The sequence below is a fragment of the Pimephales promelas genome, chromosome 17 (assembly GCF_988280905.1).
Source record: "Pimephales promelas chromosome 17, fPimPro1.hap1.1, whole genome shotgun sequence".
Lineage (NCBI taxonomy): Eukaryota > Metazoa > Chordata > Actinopteri > Cypriniformes > Leuciscidae > Pimephales > Pimephales promelas.
The window spans coordinates 19,193,736-19,215,581 of record NC_142785.1 but is presented as its reverse complement, the minus strand read 5'-3'; the positions used below and the strand labels follow the sequence as shown (position 1 = coordinate 19,215,581).

At 37.9% G+C, this 21,846-nt stretch overlaps 1 protein-coding gene across 1 annotated transcript in view; it reads left to right on the top strand.

Annotated features, from left to right (window-relative positions):
• The window catches only part of thrab (thyroid hormone receptor alpha b), a 145,081-nt gene that overhangs the window by 91,421 nt on the left and 31,814 nt on the right, over window positions 1-21,846 (top strand). Inside the window, exon 3 of the mRNA XM_039661324.2 lies at window positions 18,953-19,200. Coding sequence (XP_039517258.1) covers window positions 19,145-19,200 — 56 coding nt within the window. The 5' untranslated portion in view covers window positions 18,953-19,144. The remainder of the gene's footprint in view (window positions 1-18,952; window positions 19,201-21,846) is intronic.

The window sequence follows — 21,846 nt, the reverse complement described above, 5'->3', positions numbered from 1 at the left end:
CTTTGTCCACTAATACAGAAGGTGAAAAACTTTTTTTTTTTAAATCGCATATTAAATCGCAATCGCAATATTGGTTAAACAAAAATCGCAATTAGATTATTTTCCATAATCGTTCAGCCCTACAGCCAACTCCTTAAAGTTTTCAAAGAACTATAGCCAGTATATGCCGCTTTTAGAAACAGTTGTCATCCTACATTCGTATTCATTTGGATTCATTCATACAGTAGCATAAAAGTACATGACATAACATTCAAAATGTTGATCGACAAAAAGCAAACAAAAATCAAGATGTAGGTCATGTTAATTATTTTAGAATGGCTGTAGAATTAACTAGTAGTGAAGGCTGATCTGTGATGTTGTCAGTTGACATCTACATTGGACCCCCTAATGAGAGGCTGTTCCTGTTGGCCACACAGACAGTATATTGATCAGGTTCATGGACAGTTCACGTCTATCACTTCTGAATGTGAATGGTCTGGAGTTGGGAATCACTACTGTAGATTTGTAAAGTCACTTGTTAATACCAGTGGCAGAGCCAATGGACCCTTTTCTCAGACAGTGATGATGCGTTTCCTCATGCGTTGTCCGCACTGGAAATCTAGTAAAGTTCATAATAGTTCCTATTTTTTTTTGATGAATACACTTTTACAGCGCTATACTTTGTATTTTAACACTTCGATAGTAAATTACAAAACACAAATGAACACTTCTGCCATTTCTAATACAACAGCAGAGAGAGGGATGACAAATTTCACATCATTCTCCCTTCTGACTGCTCTAAACAATCTCTCAATATGTTTTCCCTCTTGTAAGAGAAAGTCATGGAAATGCTGTCATTGATTTTTTCTTTTGATATTGGAGCAAACAGGGAATACTTGTGAAAAAATTAACTTTATTGTTGTCTACCGTTCACCAGAAGTTTTACCCAACTATGACGTCTTCTGAGATCCCCCTTAAAAATAAATCACCAAAAGTACCTTAATTGAATAGAATTCAACTTTATTGTCATTGCATGTCCATCCAGAAGTACTTTAGCAAGAATGTAAATATATTACAAGCTATGTACATGCTATGAACAGTTTATACGTAAGGTTTATAAATATAAAGGCTATGACAGACTATAAATATACAATATGCAAGTATTAATATTAATAAACAGCTGTAGAACTATAATTGTTGTATTGTACAGTGTGATTGTCAATACAGTATTTACAGTAGTGCAGTTAAATATATATATATATATATATATATGTATATGTGTGTGTGTCAGGAGATGTCAGGAGGCATAAAAGTGTTGTATTCAGTATTATGTGTGAGGGACAGATTTTCACTGATATTTTTCCCATTTAATGAGTTTGGTTTAAGAACAAAACTTTTGATCGGTTCTTTTGAATGAACCAGGAGAGAGTAGTTTGGTGCCACATGTTGTTTGCAGAGATACAGACCGACCGATTCAGCTGTTAAGGGAAGAAAGGATTAAAGAGGAGACCTCATCCTCCTTTCATCCATTTTCCTCTGGTTTTCTCTCTCCCTCATTTCTCCGGTCCTCCCCCGTGTGCGGTTATGATCAATGTTTATGCTCCATAATGTTTCCTGACTCTCCCGAGGCATCAGTGTGAAGGAGGGATTGACCCGTCTCATGCTCTGTCAGTGGGCCACGTTGAACTGCTGTCCTGTTGATGAAGTGCCGGGGGGGCGGCACTTCTCATTACGGCTACACGCGAAGCCCAGGCTGCCAAATGCACGGAGCATGTGCGAGCAGTCTCACCGCAAGTGCTCTGGGAGTTGAAGTCCATTTCCTCTCTATGCCACCGCACCATAAAAGAGTAAGAAACGCAGTATTATCATATAAAAAAGGGGTCATTTGTACTTAAGGTTGTGGTGTTCAATGGAGCCCTCAGGGGCCACACCTACAGCGCTGTGGGTTTGATATGGATGCGGTGTATAATATATGCAGCAAGCCCTGAGTCTGAGAAAGAAGGAGGTAGAACCCCATTACCCACAATCCACAAGCTGAGGAAGCACAGTGTTTACCTAAAGATAAATAGACAGAGTAATCCTCAGAGAATTATACATGCACATTTATTAAATACAGACAGAGGCCGCATAGCTACACATTTCCAAAAAGCAAACATATATGCACAAACAACCCGATTAAGATACACAGACATATACAGACACTCTGCACATAGACTTGGAGGTATACAGGAAAAATGATAAATTCACTGCTAAAAGCTGTTGGACACCTAGTTTTTCATCTCGCTCCTTCTTACCCTTGAATGTAGTGTGGAGTAAAGTCCTTGGCGCTGTGAAAGGACGTGAAGTGAATGCAGGAAAAGTGAGGAAAGAAGGGAAATAGTGATTAAGTAGCTGTTTCATTGTATAACTTGGGGCAATTTGCCACAAACCCTCTGTCTCCTGGCCTCCCTCCTCCACATGTATTTGCCTCTTTCTTTCACTGTATTATCTGCTTCTCATATCTGAGCCTGTTGCATCATTCTTTAGCCATTTTCGGACTGGGGCTAGTTTGCTCTGAGGAATTGTGAATTTGTGTCTCGTAGACATATTTGCCGTCTAACTCTGGCATCTTAGTCATTTAAGCCTCTTAGAAGTTTAATCTAGTCTGGATAGGACTGTGTGTGATTTGCATTGTTTTTTTTGTTTTTTCTTTCTTCTAATTTTTGATTGTCTGGTCTGTTTTCATAAATTATTTCAACTTTGAAAACTTATTGGATAAAATTGTGGTACTGCTGGCATCACATCAGATTAAAATGTAAATAAATTGCTATAATTAAAATTGATGATTTTTATTAATGATAGTGTTTTAAAATAACAATTTGTTAATGATTAAGCTTTAATAAAATTAATTTTGATATTTAAAAAAATAATAATTTAATAATTAATTTCAATTTCCTGTTGGTGCTGGCAGTGCTAAAGTCATGGGTTCAATTCCCGAGGAATGCGGAATTATTTGAATGCACTTTTAGTCACTTGGGATAATTGTATAATTGTGAATTATTATTATTATTATTTGTATTCCTATTGATCAAACTTAAACGATTTCAATTACATTTAATCAATTAAATCAAACCAATCATGGGCATTTACTGCAGGTTATATCATAATGCAAATAGGTGGCGACAAGTTAGTTATTGCATTCAAAATTGTGTATGGTCCGACTTTTTTCTCTTTCGACTGTTAATAAAGTATATTCTCTGTATTTATGTGTATATTATGAATACAATCCTGGCCTACTACACTCGCCATGTTGGCATTATCAAGAGACCTATAACATAAACTGTGCCGTGTTCTCCACCATTTACAAGTATGAACTTATTTTTTTCCCTGCATACTGTTGTATGGATAAAGCGTGTTTGGACATGCCTTTTTTTATGCAAACTATACTGGGAGTTAATTTGTGTGTGTGTGTGTGTTGCGAATGAGTCATTGAATCGTTCATTCATTCAGCCTTGAAAAATGACTCATTCACTATTTCATGTTATTCTTTATGAAAATAAAGTAGTAACCAATTTCCCCACCAATGACAAAAAACCTGATCTATTATTTTATCTTCCATTTTCCCTTCATCCTCCATAATTTTTGATCAAGCTAAAGAAAAATGACAACAAGAATAGCTTAAATGAAATCATTTTAGAAACGCTCCATCATGTATTGTGTATGTTTTTTTAGTAACTTTTACACATTGAATTCCTCCACCTTTTTTCTCTTTTTATAAACAAGATGAACTTAAAGTGTGAACTTGTACTACAGCACGCGTGACTGTGCCTTGATTTTTGACGGGCTGTGAGGTTATTGCCTGGAGATGTGGAATGCGTTGAGCATGTGCATGTTGCGGGAATTTCCACACAGCTCTTACATATGTGTATTATGGATTTTAAAGGTACAGTATGTATACTAGGGGTGCTAATAAGATCCAGGACCACACAGGCGTGGGAGGATAGGTCCCGGCACCGGGCCAAAATAATCACCCCTCTCCCACAGGCGCCATCATCCTGGTGAGCGCCGCCACCTTCTCGACTTTCAAGGCTGCACAACATCCGGGATAAGGCCCCCGCTAACCCACCCGGCCCAGCTACCCACCCGCCAGCACCTTTAGTCTCAGGGGTGTGTGCAAGCTCCCACTACCCTCCGTATGCCACAACGCCAGACGTTTATAGCTCATTACGGAGGTGACTGAGATGAGGAGGTGATGGGTGGAGGTGACAGGTGGAGGGAGTGAGGTGAAAGAGGGGCGTGAAGCAGGAGGAGAGTAGCGTGTGGCTGCTTTAAGGGGTGGGTCGCCTGCAACCCACTGGATGGGGCCGAATGAAGCATTTACTGGCTGCTCACGCCACGATCTGCAGGCTGATCTACAGTGTGTGTGTGGGTTTTTTTTTTTTTTTTTTTTTACAGTACAAACGTGTATGGTACTATTTTTTTTTCTCTTTATAACTGTGGCCTTATTTATTTCGCTGGTTTTATTTGCTCTAGTGTTTATGCATTTGGCTGGCAGCTGGTGTGTTTTATTTGTGCTGTGCTGATGCTTGGCTTTACGGAGTGTGTGTGTGTGCGTAGAAACAACTGGACATGTTGCTCTGTATTTTATGACAACTTACAGGACACAAATGCTGCTGCTGGCAATAAACACATCAGTTTTCTCTCAAAGAGACAGGCAAGGAATTCCTCAGATCCCCTTTAACCCAGTTACATCTTGCAAAACTTAATGCAAAAAGTGTGTCTGATGTTTCCGTATGTGATGTCATTTTTACTTGCATATTGAAAGTGGAGTCATGGGAAAACCTGGAAATATTATTTTAAAGACTGGGAACTTAAAAGGGTAAGCTCACTCAGAAACAAAGATTGTCATCATTTATTTCCCTGATGTTGTTTCAAACCTGAGTGACATTCTTTCCTCTGTTGGAGAGACATGAGGTTGAAGGATGACAGCATTTTAATCATGGATGAACTATGGTTTTAATAAAAGCTTAAAAGTAATGACATTTCTATAGGGAAGATACTGCTCTAAAATATTTATTAGTCTAGATATTGCTCATGTAGATTAAAACTAAAAGTCTCTTTCCACAAATTTACCAAATTGGAGCACACATTGGTCAGAATGTAATCTAATTCCGTAGCTAATGTGAATCTCTGGCTGCATTTACACTGCAGGTCTTGATGCCCAAATCAGATTTTCTGACTATATCCGATTTTTTTTTGAGGACCTGTCCTGCTTACATCTTCTTTTAAAAGTGACCCATATCCGATTTTTGCATTTACACTATACACTGCTGAAACTACCAAATGCAGACGTTCTGACCCGGGAAATTAAGCAAAACAGCATGAACTTCAATGGATGCAGATGTGAATAAAATTACCCAGTGTTTTCTTTACACAATATTTCAATAAGTCATCAAAACATTGGTCTAGTACGGCGGAGAAAAAAAGAGGAGAGGCTCTAGCCACAAGCACTTTAAACGATGCCTCGTATCTCGTGAAATGTCTTCAAAAACGGATTTATTTCTGTTACAACCCTGCATTTTTGCCAGCACTCTTAACCCCAAACACTCAAAAGACATGAAACCTCCGCATTGCTCCACTGTGTGTATCCTTTCTTGCATCGCACTTTTTAATGACGTACGACTCGCATTACCGGGGAATATCCGATTTATCTGCTTACATGGCACATGCAAATGCACGTATCCGATTCATATCCGATTTATTACCACATATGAATGAGGCCTGAATCCGATCTGAGAAAATCGTAATCCATGCGTTTTTTTTTTCCTGCTTACACGTTCACTGGTCATATCCGACTATGCCACATGAGAGGAAAAAATCGGATTTGGGTCACTTGAACCATGCAGTGTAAACGAGGCCTAAATTATGTCAGAAATCTTAAATGGTAATGGAAATTCATTGACTAAAAAGTGTGGAAACCTGTTGTTACAAACCCTTATGCTTTTTCCCCAAATAAAGCAATTTTCTTTGTTTCATCATGGAGTAATGTCCAAACTGCTCTTTTCCACAAAGTGGTTGATTTATATTGCCAGGCGCCAAAAAATTAAAGCAAAAAAACAAACATGCATAAAATTTTTATATTTAATCCATACTTGATGCTACTTTAAACTTAGCCACACTTTGTTTACTTACAGTATGTGCTACGTATATTTGATATGAGTGTAAATATTCCCCTCTACTGTAAATCACAGCAAACATAAACTTGACCTCAGGTGAGAATCGCGAGGGAAATTTCACTATTTTCCTTACACAAAGTAATGGGCTCTATGCACGGCGGTATTTCCGGTGAAGGTGTAAGGATGCTCGATAACTTCCGCCGATCGTAGAGTCCAATGCAATACCAAGAATTTATATTGAATTTTATACTCCATGGTTATACTAAAGAAACGTTAGTCACAAAAACAGATCAAACAGACACCCCTCGTTGTGTTTATGCTTCTTTTTAAAATGATATTAAATAAACATAACTATATATAAAATTACATCTAAACGTATGTATGTTTCGTTTCAAAGACGGGAGGACAGTCAATTTTGAAGACTCTGCCATAATCCCGTTTTCCTCCGCTTTAATCTCCACAACTGAAAATGGATGAGCATCCTTGCGTCAAATGCGGAATTTATGCGTGCATATAACCCATTGTGTACCACATTTCAGGTCTTATGAGTTGTATGAGTAACTTTTATGATTCATTTACTTGGATGTGTCAGATGTGCATCATACTACAGAAAAGAGCACCTCAAACATTCAACGTTGTATTTTTTATGCTGGAAAGAAGTAATAAGAGGTTGAAACAACATGGTGTGAGGAAGCGCTGACAAAACTTTGGGGTGAATGGTTCCTTTACAAAAACCGCCCTCAGGAGTTTTGAAGTCAGTAAGACCTGCTGTCGTGTCTGGTTTTGCCTCTGCTATTGTGGATGTGTCCAGATTCTGAATAACTGTGAGGGAAAGAAATAGAGTGTGAAAGAGTGTTGGTGGAGTAAAGGCAATGCCTGCAGCTGAGAGGTCTGAGACCAGTAAATGTTCTAGCAGAGAGTGTACATATCCCCGGGCCAAAATACCACACCTCTCTATCTAATTTAATTTATCTACGCGGTGTCACTGAGCCACGGGGTTGTCCCAGCTTCTGCCAATATATATATATATATATATATATATATATATATATATATATATATATATATATACACACACACACACACACATGGGAATTCCCTTTGTTTCTACTCGACCTGACTTCCACTCCATTCATAAAAATACTGTACCTGTTTACCTGATTGGGTGCCAAACCTCACCTGCTGTGTTTGCTCGGAAGTGTGCTAGTTTGTTCTGATATCTCACGCTCTACAGACGACAGTTTTATCATGGGATATCTCAGTTCTGTCCCACTGCCCTGGGCACAGCATCGTGACATGCACGCACTACACACAAACGGGTAATGTTTGTGTAGAGGAAAGGTAGATCTTTAACTGGGCTCCTGTCCAAACACAGTGCTGTCCTTTGACATCACCCGCTTCTCTGATATCTGGCTGTGCTACATCTCTCTCTCTCTCTCTCTCTAGGTGTTTCTCCCTCTTAAAGGCATGGTAATTATGTGTATACATAGTAGGGTTGTCAGTTGATTCAAATATCACAATGACATAATTGTTTATATGGAATGCATTAAAACTAACAGGTCTATGTGTAATTATTAGATTTGGCAATGTGTGTACAGTCAATGCACAGATTGTGCACAATTTCCATAATGAAATAAACCTAACACTTTATTAAACTTTTATGTATGAAGAGTCCCTTCATTTAACCTAAAAGGATAGTCCCCCCCCCCCCCCCATGTTTTTTATATAGTTTACTCCCCTTCGTGTCGTTATTTTATTTAGCTATTTAAAGCATAAAGTACCACACATGATTTATGTGCTATATTCCATGTGCAAGTGTTTTGATGGTTATACATTAGAGATTGTATAAAGAATATACCCAAACTGCTGTGACCAGATCATTGATTCCCTGAGAACTTGATTTTGTAAATGAATCAATCAGATCAGTTTTGTGAACTGGATCAACCAATTCATTGGATGATTCAAATTCATTTTTCGGATGAATTTTGAACATTACTAATTACTAATATTGAACATTCCAAAGATAGTTGTCTAGATTTTCAATGAATAATGACATAGGACCAGATTTACTAAAGCCTAGTTCACATTTACATTTACATGTATTCATTTAGCTGACGCTTTTATCCAAAGCGACTTACAATTGCTAAATATGTCAGAGGTCGCACGCCTCTGGAGCAACTAGGGGTTAAGGGTCTTGCTCAGGGACCCATTGGTGTCTCACAGTGGATTCCAACCCGGGTCTCTCACACCAAAGGCATGTGTCTTATCCACTGCGACATCACCATCCTACTTGATTTTAAAACGTTGGGCTGAACTTTGCGAGCTGCACGGACATGCTGGATTTGCCGTGTTTGGATTCCGATGTAGGTTTGCAAAGCCATGAGCAAAAATAGTAACGCAACAACCGCCATTGTTGATGGAAGGCTTGTTTGAGATGCATCGGAGCAGCGTGGACTGATCGGAGCTGCGGGAGAGTTTGGAGAGTGTATGACTCCTGCTTTTGAATCGAATCTTTTTCTAATGTTTTTTCGAATCACTCTCGCAGTTCGAGATTCACAATGCCGAACCATCTCGAACAAGCCTGGTGTGTTTGTGTGTGCCGCGCTAGTGTTGCTGCTGGGCAACATGAGATGTATACAGTGACGTAAGATCTGGCTCTGTGATGGCTCTTTAGCCTGTGGAAAGGCAAAGCAGTTTCTTTGAAAGCTCGTCAGTCGAACCAACTCCGAACCAGCTCTAGCTTTGAACCAGCACCTGTTTTTTGTTGGTGAAAAAGGGGTATCTGTGAAATCAGGAGTGTTCAAATAGTTGAGCTGTTCACACCGCACGACACAACATGATTGATTCAGAACAGGAGGTAATGCACTAGTGTTGTCAAAAAACTCGGTACTTCGGTACCAAGTCGGTACTAAAAAAAAATAAAAAAATTACGGTACCAGCTTTTCTAGGTACCGAAAACCAGGTTAATCCAGTTCTAGACTGAAAGGTGCACAGTTGCGTCCTCTTCATAACGCTGATATGGCTCTCTCTCTGAATCCACTTGTTGACACGAAAGGAGGAAAGAGCCACATATGGAAATATTTTGGATTAGGCTAATGTCACGTTGCCATAAGAGGCCGATTACATGCAAATTCGCAATTTCAAATATAGGCGCGAGGCAAGCGCGCTCATAATAAAAACTCGTTGCATAGCAACGACAGACGCCACGTGAGAGCAAGCGCTTTGGAAAGAATAAGCACGCACAAAAATATAATAAAAAAAAACACGCGCGATATGTGAACGGCCTCTAAAGTGCTTTCGGGGTAGTTTTACGAGTACATGAGCACAGTAGTATCCAACCGACACCAGAGTACTGGTATTAGTATCGATGCATCCCTATTTATGTCATTTAATGTCAGTGCCAGTTCTAGGCGTATTCTTGCCTTTATAACTCAGCAGTTTTAAAAAGCCTTTTTAAAATTAAATATGAATGCAGTTTTAGATTAAATAAAAGTACAGTCAAATCAAATAAAACATGTTTTTTCTCCTGTAGCCTATAGTTTGGTAATGCTACAATAAGATACCATTTATCAACATTAGCTACTTCACATCAACACATTGAGTGAACAATATATTTTTACAACATTAATTAATGTTTGTAAATGTTATTTAATAGAAACACTTGATTTTTCATGTTTGTTCACTTCATTCATTGTGCATTAAATAAATGTTAACGGATTAGAACTTTACAATGTGTTAAACAACTTTAAAAATGTGTTAGTGTATACTATTGTTTATTTTAGGTCATTTTATCTAATTTTTTTCTAAAGTGTTTATAATACAAATGTACAGTTTCCATACTTGTAACCGTGATAAACACTTAAATATATGTAAATTTAAACTAAGCTTTGGTACCGGAATTGGTACCGAGAACTGTGATTTTTTACTGGTATTGGTACCGAATACTGAAATTTTGGTACCGTGACAACACTATAATGCACTACATGAGTTGACAACAACTCTGTCACCCAACGATTCTATCTTGTCTACAAACCGATATGCGATAAAACGAACCGGAAATCACGCGAAACAGCACGCGCGCCAATACCCAGCGAAGAAGAACACAATGCGCGAATATGGATGTCAGACAGAAACTAGTGCTGCAAACTGTTTGCACGATGATTTGCTCGGAGAAAAAAAAACGCAAAAAAAAGAAAAAAATAAGATTTACCTGGTGACCTCAACCCATGCCTTGCTCTGATTGGCTGTAGTACATGACATCCACCAATTATTCCACTAATGACATTACATGTGAGAGACACTTGATGTGTCTCCTCCAATCACTTGTAATCAGCTCTGAACGTTCCAATGTTTTAGAAACCACACAGAATGAAGCAGTTATTGTGTCAAATTGAATGAGTTTTTAAACATTTAATTGATCGCACGTGTTTAACTTTGACAGCCCTAACAAAGTAGGTCATAAGATGGAGTGATTTGTTGCGTCAGAGGACGAGCAGTGCACCATCTGCCACGATCTGAGGGGAAGTTTACTGCCTCCTCGCTGACATTGAGCACACATCTGACTGCGGTGAGATCACTTGATAAGTTGCTAGACTCAAGCAATTCCTTTTGGTGTGCTGTAATGAAAAATAAATGCTGAAGCATCCATCTTAAATAAATCTCAGTGTTCTTTTATGCCTGACTGACTGGCCTTGTGAAAGTGTAATGGAGCATGATTTAGCTATGCACAAACGCCGGCAAATCCACCGAGAGCTCAATTTGTGAATCTTCGTTTTAACCACCTTTTGAGAATGTCAAAGTGTTGTTTTTTGATTGACCCACCTTAGAAATGACGAGAGAGAGAGAGGGGAAAGCCTCTAATTTGTTTTTCAAATGCAATCACATTCTTGGCAGCGTCTTGACCTGTCTTTGCCAAAGGCATGGTGGAATGAGGGAGGAGGCCATGTGATCTTTGAAGGGGAGTGTTTGTGTATGTTGTTGGGGGGGCTTGGGGGTTCAGTTTCCTACAATGCCCTTCCTTTTCCCTTTTTGTTTCCCCCTAAACATCCGTTTGTGCCTTAGGGAAGTGACTTTGTCAGGCCAGTCTGCACTAGCTTTTTCACAGGCAGACTGACCTTAAGATAACCATAGTTTCGCTGCGTACTCTTCTATCTGAGCAGATCCACCCCATTCATTTTCCTTATTCTTGAGCTGGAGAAGATGCTAAACAGACACAAGAAAAATTTCTCCTTAGATAAGATGGCAATTACTCAAATGCAATAAAAGTCTGAGTTGATTAATGTTTTAAAAGCAAATTGTTGGATAGAAAGGGCTACGTCTGCCAAAAGAAGCCCCCGCCCTGTCCATCATGACATATTCTACAGGTTACGATGAGCTAGTAGACTGCTGCATGACAAGTAAAAGAAATATGTTCTGTGTTCTGTATTTTGTGTGAATTTTAAATATTAATGTCATTCATATATATATATATATATATATATATAGTGCCTTTAAAAGAATATCATAATAAAACAACTGTAAAAAATAATATGATCAATAATGCTATGGCAACATATGTTTTTGCATTGCTTTAACTCATCAAAATTAGTTAAGCAATTTTCAGCTTTTTTATAAGTCATACAATATTCAATTTATTTTTTTAAGTCAGCTTAATGCAATTTAAGTTGAAATGACTTAAACATCCAAGTTGATTGTACTTAAAAATTTAAGGCAGCAACTTATTTTTTACAATGTGTTACTAACAGAAAAAAAAACGTAATAAAATTCAAAATAAAAACATTATGAAATATAGGATTAATAATAATAATGCGTGGATATATTGAATACATATATTGTATATGTGTGTATATATCCACCTTGCCCCCTGAAAGATCTACACTTGTTGACCACTTTTCTCATTTCTTTCATCTGCTCTCTTTATGTCCATTTCTAAACCATTTCTCATCCACTCTTTGTAAACTTGACACGTAACAGTAACAACTAGAAAAAGGTCAACTACCCAGAGACAGTAATCAGGCATGTGGTGACTTACAAAGGCAGTTTAACCAGCCATCCATCAGGAAACTTTATCTGCCCACTCCACCTAATGTAAACAGCAAACGATAGAAGGGAGGGTGAGTGAGGGAGGGTCCAAAATGAACACGCGCCAAGCATCAAATGAAACCAAAAAGTGGCTTTTTTTTTTTTTTTTTTTTACCTCAGTGAAATAGTTTATCAGTCTCAATGCCTTTGCGGCAGTCACAAGGAAGGTGTTGTGTTTTTTATCTTCACACGAAGGTTTGAGATTTGCAATCAGCCAAAGTAGAATTTTTCAATCCCTTTGACAGAAAATGTTCTTTTTCGAAGACATTGAGTTGATGTATAAGGATCTCTTTTTGCGTTGTCTTCTTAGTGAAACATTCATTATAGGATGGTGAACTCTGAACAGCATAATGGCATTTGGAACCCATGGCCTTCACCGAGATCATATCAGATCACAGTTCGGAATCTTTATCTCCTGGAGCATCAGTGCTCTGTCACTAGCTGTTCATGAGTACACTGACCAACCTGTCAAACCCTAACAGATAAGAATGCCTATATGTTACAAACCTCTTCAGGGTAAGAAGAGCTAGAGATTGGCTAATCAGAGATCGTTTCAGTCTGCAACATAGAGTACTAGTTATTCTTTTTCATGCTGCTTTAAAACCAGCATTTTAAAGCATTCAATTAATGGCTAGAAGAAAGTAGGAAAACAGATGAAGAGGGAGAAAGGGAGACTCTTGCCAATTAAAAAGTTCTAGTGATGTATTTGAGAATGCAGAACACAGCGACAAACTTACAGCAAGAAAAATGAGTCCGAAAACCTTACTCAGCTGCACCTGCTGCAGTTTTAATATATCCAATGTATGCACTGTGTCAACATATATGTCAAGCGTTGCTCCTTCACACACACAACATACACTCCTGCACACATTTGGCTTACGTACACAGGTGCAGTGTCAAAGATACCTGCAATGCTCCACTTTGTAATTTATGTGGCCTTTGTGCATTTTTGGCTTCCTTTGCACTTTTTTACGACACACACACACACTAAAACAAACAGTCATCATTAACAAACACCACCTCTCCTTTTTTCCTTGTTTATGGCCCTATGCTGAATTAAACTTAATCTGCTGTTCTTCCTCTCTTTCTGTTTCTCCTGATGTCCCTCCCGCCTCCGTTCTCGGCTAGTTGCATGTTTAACAGGAACTCTGGCTTGTAAAGCTACATTTATAGATCCCGTATGTTTGATTGTATAGGGCTTTATGACTTTGACCTTGACTGAACAGGAGAGAGAGGTGGACCTCCTACAGCAGAGATGAGAATGTCTGTGTGTACCTTTCAGCCTTGTGATGAAGATGATGTGGGACTTAAAGGGCTAAATAGTTGACCTAAGATTCAAATATAGTGACAAATTACTCTAGCCTAGAAATCTAGACGCACCCTAGCGGCAGCAAAAATCATTTCATTGTCAGTATGGTCTAGCAACTCTCAACACGTTTTAGCTGGAAAAACCCAACTCAGGTCAGGCCAATCACATCGTGTATAGAGTCGGCGGGTGGGCTTAACATAATAATGACGACAGAGTTGCGACGGTGATAGCAAGCTCGGACATTTTCGGTTTGAAGTCGTTCATCCTCGGATGCGGCGCCGCGCACGCTGTTACAAAAAAGCTGTGGCGAAACTATCAACTTGTCATTTTTGCCGTGCTCCGTGTCAGCACGTGCTCTGATCGTTAACGGACCTCCGAATCATCTCCAGCACTCAGCTTCCGAAGCACCACTACTCCGCCTCCGTTTCCCTCGTAAGCTGATATTAGTATTTAAACATTTGCTATAATATTATTTTTTTAATGACACACTGTCTTTTTCTCTCTCTCACACACACACACACACACACACTAGGGGTTGAACGACTTCAGATTTTATGACATCAAAGTCGAGTCGACGTCGACTAGTCGCTGACATCATTCATAAAAACACAAGAGATGTGACTGCTTTGCAACATGCCACAATTTAAAATTAAACATTTTTAAATCTGTCTCGAATACGATTTAAATCCGTCTCGAATGCGTTTCGGAGGGCTTTTAGCCTGCACCTGGTCTTTTCACGATCGGATAACAATCAGATCACAAACACATGAAGTGGCCAGATGTAGCTAAACAGCCCGCTGTTTACATCATCATTTAGGATGAAAAGAAAAAAATATTGCGGGTGAATTAGAGATGCATTTATATGTTTAAATAAATATATGAAAAAAATAATGTTTGATAATTTTAAAAGAGAAACTCTCATTTCCTGGTTAAATAGTGATTGTGCGTCATGCTTTTACTTTAGTTTTTAACGATATAGTGCTAAGTTAGTAAAGTATTTCCATACACTTTATGTAGCCTACCAATGCTGCTTTCTTGCTGCAATAATTCTTTGGGCTCTTCATCTGTTGTCGTCTGCAACGCGGCCATTTACTATTAAAATTAGCACAATCATATAGTGTCACATGATCAACGCAACTAGTAGACGTCAAGCTTAAAGCGTCACAGCATTGTATTAAGGTCGACTAGTCGACTAATCGACTAGTCGGTTCAACTCCTAACACACACATACTGTCTCTGTCTCTTTCTCTCTCACACATATGTAGGCTAGTTAGAAACTCTTTAGACTTTTAATGATTAATTATTAAGTTTAATGATTAAAGTTTGTGGGTCGTGAAAAAAAAAATCCGTTATTTTGGGGATGAATTCTGGGAAATCTCCCTTATTTTCAATGTTCAATGTTGACAGCTATGGACAGGATACTGTAAAATTTTAATATATCAACTTGCTCCGCTGACTACGTCACCTTCTTCGTTGCTCTGATTGGTTGTAGCGCTATCCAATTGCGTTCAGAGATAATTTGAAAGACAACCGTTTATCCCGCCCCTCGGATTGAGCCCTGTCAAAGATGAGTTCCCAGACCAAACATCTTGATGTAGGTCTGGCATGCCAGGCTAAAATACTCATGTATCTTGAATAACCATTTGACTAAAAGGACATTAGCAAAATGTCCAAGCTGCTTTTTTTCAAAAGCTGTATATTTGGATGATAATTGTTTCTTATGGTAGATGCAAGGTACAAGGAATTTTGAACATTTACAGGGGCTAGTTGGGGATTTTATTGCAGTATAAATCCAGAATGGATTTCTCTCCCAAGTTACTGTTTTTTTTTTTTTTTTTTTTTTTACTTTGCTCAAATAACTCATTCAAAGCAAGTCGAGTTACTTACATTTTGCTTTGTTCCTCACACAAAGTGATTGTATGTCATACAAAATAGTGCATTAAAGACTACTTAAATATTTTATGCCTTTTTAGAGCTTGACATCCACAGTCTCCCCATTCATTTATTTTTACTGTATGGAAGAAAACAGCTTGAGCATTCTTTAAAACATCCAATTGTCTGCTCCACACATGAAAAAAGAAGTATAAGTTTGAAATAAAATGAGTGTAAAAAAAAAATGAGAGCCATCCACCAATCACGAGTCACCATTAAAAGTACCGTAAGAGCAGCTTCTCTCTCATAATTCATAATCCTCTTGATTCCTTTGTGTTAACCATTCGAGACTAATTTATTGTGATTAGTTGCAGAAATCCCACTGTGCGTCACCGTTGTTTTAGTAATAAGCAGCTTAAAAACATTTACACACACATTTAACTCTATGCACAATAGAGGTGAACACACACATCATCTGGATGGGTTGATGAAAAGGCCCGTTAGGTTGGCGAATATGGCGAATAACGGGCTAGGCTGATGAAAGATGATAGGCCAGCTGAGCATTAACTAATGCAGAACAAATGTCCTCTTGGCTTCTTTGTCAAAGGGTTGCATCACACACTAGCCATGCGCTTGAATCGCCAAGCACTTCTGCAGTCAGAATTTAGGCTGGTCGGATGCGGCGGTATGTAAGCGTATCAGCTCCGGATCAGTGTCATAGAGTCCCGCACCTCTCGGCTCTGTGATCATGCTTTCTCAAGCTTTGAGCTTAAGCCACCAGATCCTATTCTTTCTTTTCACACACAATAAAACGATCTATTTCCCCTCTTTGGTCCAGAGCCACCCATTCATAGACCGATTCAGAGGGCCTGAACGGCATGTACCACGTCGGTTTGTGTTTGGGGAGTTCGCTTAGTAACTGTGAGCATAATAGATACCAAAGAAACATTGATATACACTTACGCATACACATCTGTCAGCAGAATGCTTTGTGCATTTGCCTCGATATATCAGTTTTCACTGAAGACTTTGTAGAGGAGGCCAGACAACAGACTTAGGGTTGGGCGATACGGGCAAAAAAAACAAAAAAACATTTTAGACTGAATGGCGATTTCAGATGACTGATATCTCTGTATCTTCAAAAAGTGGGCTTAATGTTCAGTTTTCTTTTTATAAGGCATGCAATGGGTAAATTAAGCTTGTAAAGTGTTTTGTTTAAAGGCAAAACACTTTTTGGGCTGATTTTCTCACTTTGCCTTTAAGCAAACTCAGCTTTGTGGCTGAGTTTGCAACAGCAAACAAAAGTTAACACGTTTGATATTGCTGTTTATAGTGCTATTGTAAATTAGATTTCAAGTACCTTTCAAAGCAACCTGGATCAGGGGCTTTTTTGGACAGTGTTTCTTCTATGACTCTATGACTTCTATGACCGTATTGACAACAACAAAACACAGACTAAATTTGGGTACTGACCAATTCCCTAATTTACTTGCTACGATCAATCACATTAGGATTTACACATGGGTTGTAACTGAATCTGATTCATTTTGAAGATATTTGCACCCTTGAAATGGAGCTATAATCTATGGCCGCTTCATTCAGATTGAGCTGTTTGTGTGGTTAAAACACCCTGTTTCCAAAAGATTGTTGGAGTTTAAGGCTTCTTTATATTTCCATCAGGATATACTCAGAATTACACACAAATTATGATCATCATTATGATGATCTCAAGCATCATAATTTGCAGGTGGGACGGGCGGGACATGTCCCCTCCACTTTTTGCTTGGGTCGATATCGTCAGCTACTTATTTATGCTTTTCTGTTTTATCGTGAATTGCATGACACTTCCATAACGCATTGTTTGTCTGTGCGCTAGAAGTGCTTTAAAATCCACAGATGCGTGAGGGGATTTACAAATTTACTCAGAAAGCGGTTCACAAATAAATGCCAGGCGGAGTTGTGTTCGTGATATAAAACACATTTGTAAATGTTTTTATTTATTTTGCACATCTCATTTTTCATTTGTGAGTTTTATATATTTTTTGAGAAACTCTGCATTTATTTGTGGATCTTAATCGATTTTTTTGTGAATTTGATAAATTTTTGTAAATCTCTTTACATTTGTTTGCGAATCTCAATCTATTTATTTGGAATAATGCAACACATCTAACCCCTTACTTTAACGACTGATTCTTTTTTAAATTCAACTGACCAGTTACTATAAATGGTCTAGCTCATCACAATCTCGTGGACTGTGGATCATTTTCTCTCCTAATCCAGATTATCAAGGCAGTTGAGGCCCTGTGATTTACACAGGTTTTGAGACTCATTGTTGCTGCCAAAGAAGTGAAAGAGCAGCAGCCTAGCGTTGCACGTGACCTCCTGGGTTTGGGGCTTTAGGCTTACCTAATTTGAGTTGCTTCTTGGAAAGTGTGCTTGTTTTTTCTCCACTAAGCCGGTTATACTTATGAGAGCTCATGGGAAGCATGTCACATGGGACAGACAACTAAAAGAAGAAGAGGGATGCACACAAATCTGATTTTTTTTCTCAAAATAATATGATAACATTTGTGAGCAAACCAAAGGTTTCTTAGGGGAATGCAGGGGAATGTTAGTATATATATATATATATATATATATATATATATATATATATTTTATTGAAGCCAAGTATAATTTGTCCATTCTTGTTCACAGATCTCCTTAAAGGAGTTCACCTAAAAAAAATAAAAAATGATAATTTACTCACTCCCATGTCATCCAATAATTCCTTTTCAGTCAAGAAGAAATTAAGGTTTTTGATGAAAACATTCCAGGATTTTTCTCCATATAATGGACTTTACTGATAACCAAACAGTTCAAGGTCCAAAACACAGTTTCGGTGCAAACTGTTCAAAGGGCTTTAAACGATTCCAGATGATGAATAACGGTCTTATCAAGCGAAACGATGGCCCATTAAAAAAAAAATAGTTTTATAAGCTCAAATGCTCGCCTTGCTCTGTTCTGTGATCGTGACTCTCCTGTTCGAACTTGTTCATCAAAATTAACAAATCTTTTTTTGTGTCATTTGGTTCATTCAACGAATGAAATGAACGAATTGACTCGGGAAAAGATTCGTTCATTTTGATGAACGAGTTCGAACAGGAGAGTCACGAATCACAGAACACAGCAAGGCGAACATTTGAGCTTATAAAACTTAAACTTTGTCATTTATTTTCTTTAACGAGCGATCATTTCGCTTGATAAGACCCTCATTCATCGTCTGGAATCGTTTAAAGCCCTTTGAACAGTTTGCAGTTTGTGCTGAAAGTGTAACCGTTTGGTTCCCATTGAAGTCCATTATATGGAGAAAAATCCTGGAATGTTTTCATCAAAAACCTTAATTTCTTTTCGACTGAAGAAAGAAAGACATGGACATGTTGGATGACATGGGGGTGAGTAAATTATCAGCAACATTCTTTTTTTTTTTAAAGGGAACTACCCCTTTAAGTTTGTTATTACAGTGTTCTGGATTGATTAGTACACATGCTAACTCTGATTCTGTCTTTTTCCGCAGACCTCATTATATATTGCTGCATTATCACTGGGCATCTGGGCTGGAGAGTGAGGCGGGCTTGGTTTGCGAGCTTCGCTCCAAAGCCGTCCGATGACTGTCTGACTCATCACAACCCGCGAATGACAGGCGAGCATTCGAGGGTGGGGCCCGCCTCAGTCTCACATGATTGGCCGCTGGATGGAAATAAGGTGAATGGAACACATGCCCAAGGAGCAAGACCCAAACCAATCAGAGGGAGAAGAGAAACGGTGAGGCTCTTAAGAACTGATCTTATAACAGTTTGCAGAGTCATTAATCATGCTATGATGTTAGTCATAATGCCAGGTTCGAACCACCCCTTTCAATCGGATCAAAATATCAATGGGATTGATTAAGGTTTTTACAGGAAGGCTTTTCAGTCCGATTGAGGCATCAATCTGATTACTTACAGATTATTTGGTTGCATGTAAAATGTCGAAAGTTGCATCAAGAAGGCAGAACTAGCGACTGACTTTGTGAAGTGTTGTAGACGTGGCGTTGTTTGTCTTCCACTATGACACCCTATATGAGATAAAACGATTGATTAATTGCTTCCGGACGCGTTTAAGATTCAAACAACACCTTGTGTCAAACAGATTTGTACCAAAATTCGCACTCTGACTGAACCCGGCATACAAGTCTGTATGTCTGGGCTGTAAAGTTACCCATGGTCCTTGGTTCTCTTGTGTGTGGTTATCGAATTTTGTTTCATGTATTGACGCTTCGGGGAACTCAAATTTTCTGGTCAATGCACTAGGGCTGAACGATTAATTGCATTTGCAATAATATCGCGATATGATGAAACATGATTTTGTAACCGCAAAATCTGCAATTACAATGGTCACGTGACTGCGAGAGAAAAGCAGTCTGCAAGATCAAGCATCAACTTGGCCGAGCTTAGTTTTTAAACACAGATGCGTGATGACGCTGCGCGTGCTTTAAACAACTGTATTCTACTTGCTTCTAATTTCTCTCTCTCACACACACACAACACCGCTCGAACCTTCCGAAACATAATATTTCATAAAGTTCGGGGTTTAACCAAATTACAAGGACATTCACAGGTTTTGCAGTGGCCGCCGGAATTTTTCTTACAAATGCTCCACGAAGGCATTATTTATGTCTTTTGTAATTTATTGGCTTATATATTAAAAATATGACAATTACTGAGAGGGTTGCTTTCATTTTAAAATACTTACTCGCACTTGACGTGAAATTAAAGTAAACATGGTCAAAATCAACAGGACAAACCACATTTACAATTTGAAAAGAGATATGTGTATTAGTGTGATTGCAGCTTCTTATATCTGAGTGGGGAAAATCACTCCATCCCTTGAATGAAAAACATTCAGACAGCCTACTTTTAAATACTGAGAGCACTCTTTGTTTAATACTTGTAATGCTTTTTGTTCCTCTTTATTAACTAGTTTTATATTTTTAAGCTATATTAGTTTATATAGCCTAATTAAAATTCTTAACATGTAATTGGTTTAATTAAATTATATATATATATATATATATATATATATATATATATATATATAGACATCTAATTAAATACATATTTTAGGTGTCATTAAGATTCATTGAAAAGAAAAAAAAAATTAGATTGGATCATGAGCTGCCTAAAGATTCCCATCCCTACTATACAATGATTTATCGCTTGTCTTTGTCGACTAGTACTGCAGGAACAGACCTTAAAAAGTAATTGCATATTAAATCGCAATATTGCTAAAAAAAAAAAAAAAAAAAAAAAAGCATATTAGATTATTTTCCATAATTGTTCAGTCCTTCACTCTCCTGCATAATTCAGTTTTCCTGGTAACTGGCTCCATTTGTGTTGTGTACATCTCATAGTGATGTGTGCTTTTGAGTCTAAAGGCAGGCGCTAAGAGGCCTTTACCTCAACATCCACTCAGTCTGCACACACATTTTATATAAGGCCTGGAGCTGGCAGGAAAGTTAACTAAAGCCTTGGAGAATGCCTGTTACTGTCCAAAGTCAGCACACACTCAAACCTTACACACACACACACACACACACACGCTGCCTTGTAGGCTTTTAGTTCAGCCGGACGGCACAGACTGCCCCCTCACGTTCTAAAAAAGGGTTAGCTTTAGAGTCAACAGCAATGTTTCTGCCAGTTAGCAAAACACATCAAGTCTTCCTTCTCAGTGTATATGTGTGGATGTCTAATGTGTAATGTGTCCTTGGGCGATTTCTATATTCAGCAGATCTCTTGTTGCTTTTCCAGTTCGCTGACCACAGATACCTAATTATTTGTTGAGGTGAAGTGTGTTGTTACTGTCACAATGGTCACCTAATTGGCTAATTAAAGAGGTTGATGATTAGTGAGGTTGAGTAATCTGTGTAGCTTCAGCTTTTTCTATTATAGTACCACCAAACTAATATGAATTAGATGTAAATTTAAATCTTTAAATTAAAAAAAAACTTAAATGCAATTCAGAAATGTTGCATTCAAATTCCAAAACTTACTAAAACTAAAACTGAAAAAATAAAGCTAGAACGAAACACAAAAACAAACAAATGAAAATGACAGAAACAACTACAAATGAAAATTGAAAATATAAAATAAAGGCTAATTATTAAATGCTACAATTGTATAATACCCAAATAACACTGATATTTTTACTCATTGTATTTGTATTGTTTTTAAATAGTTCGAAATAAAGATTTTTCAGTTCATATATATATATATATATATATATATGGACTGGAGTCATTTCTGATGAAAATTCAGCTTTGCGTCACTGAAATAAAATATTTTAAAGTATATTAAATAGAAAGCCATTATTTAATATTGTTATAATATTTCACAATATTACAGTTTTTTCTATAATTTTGATCAAATAAAT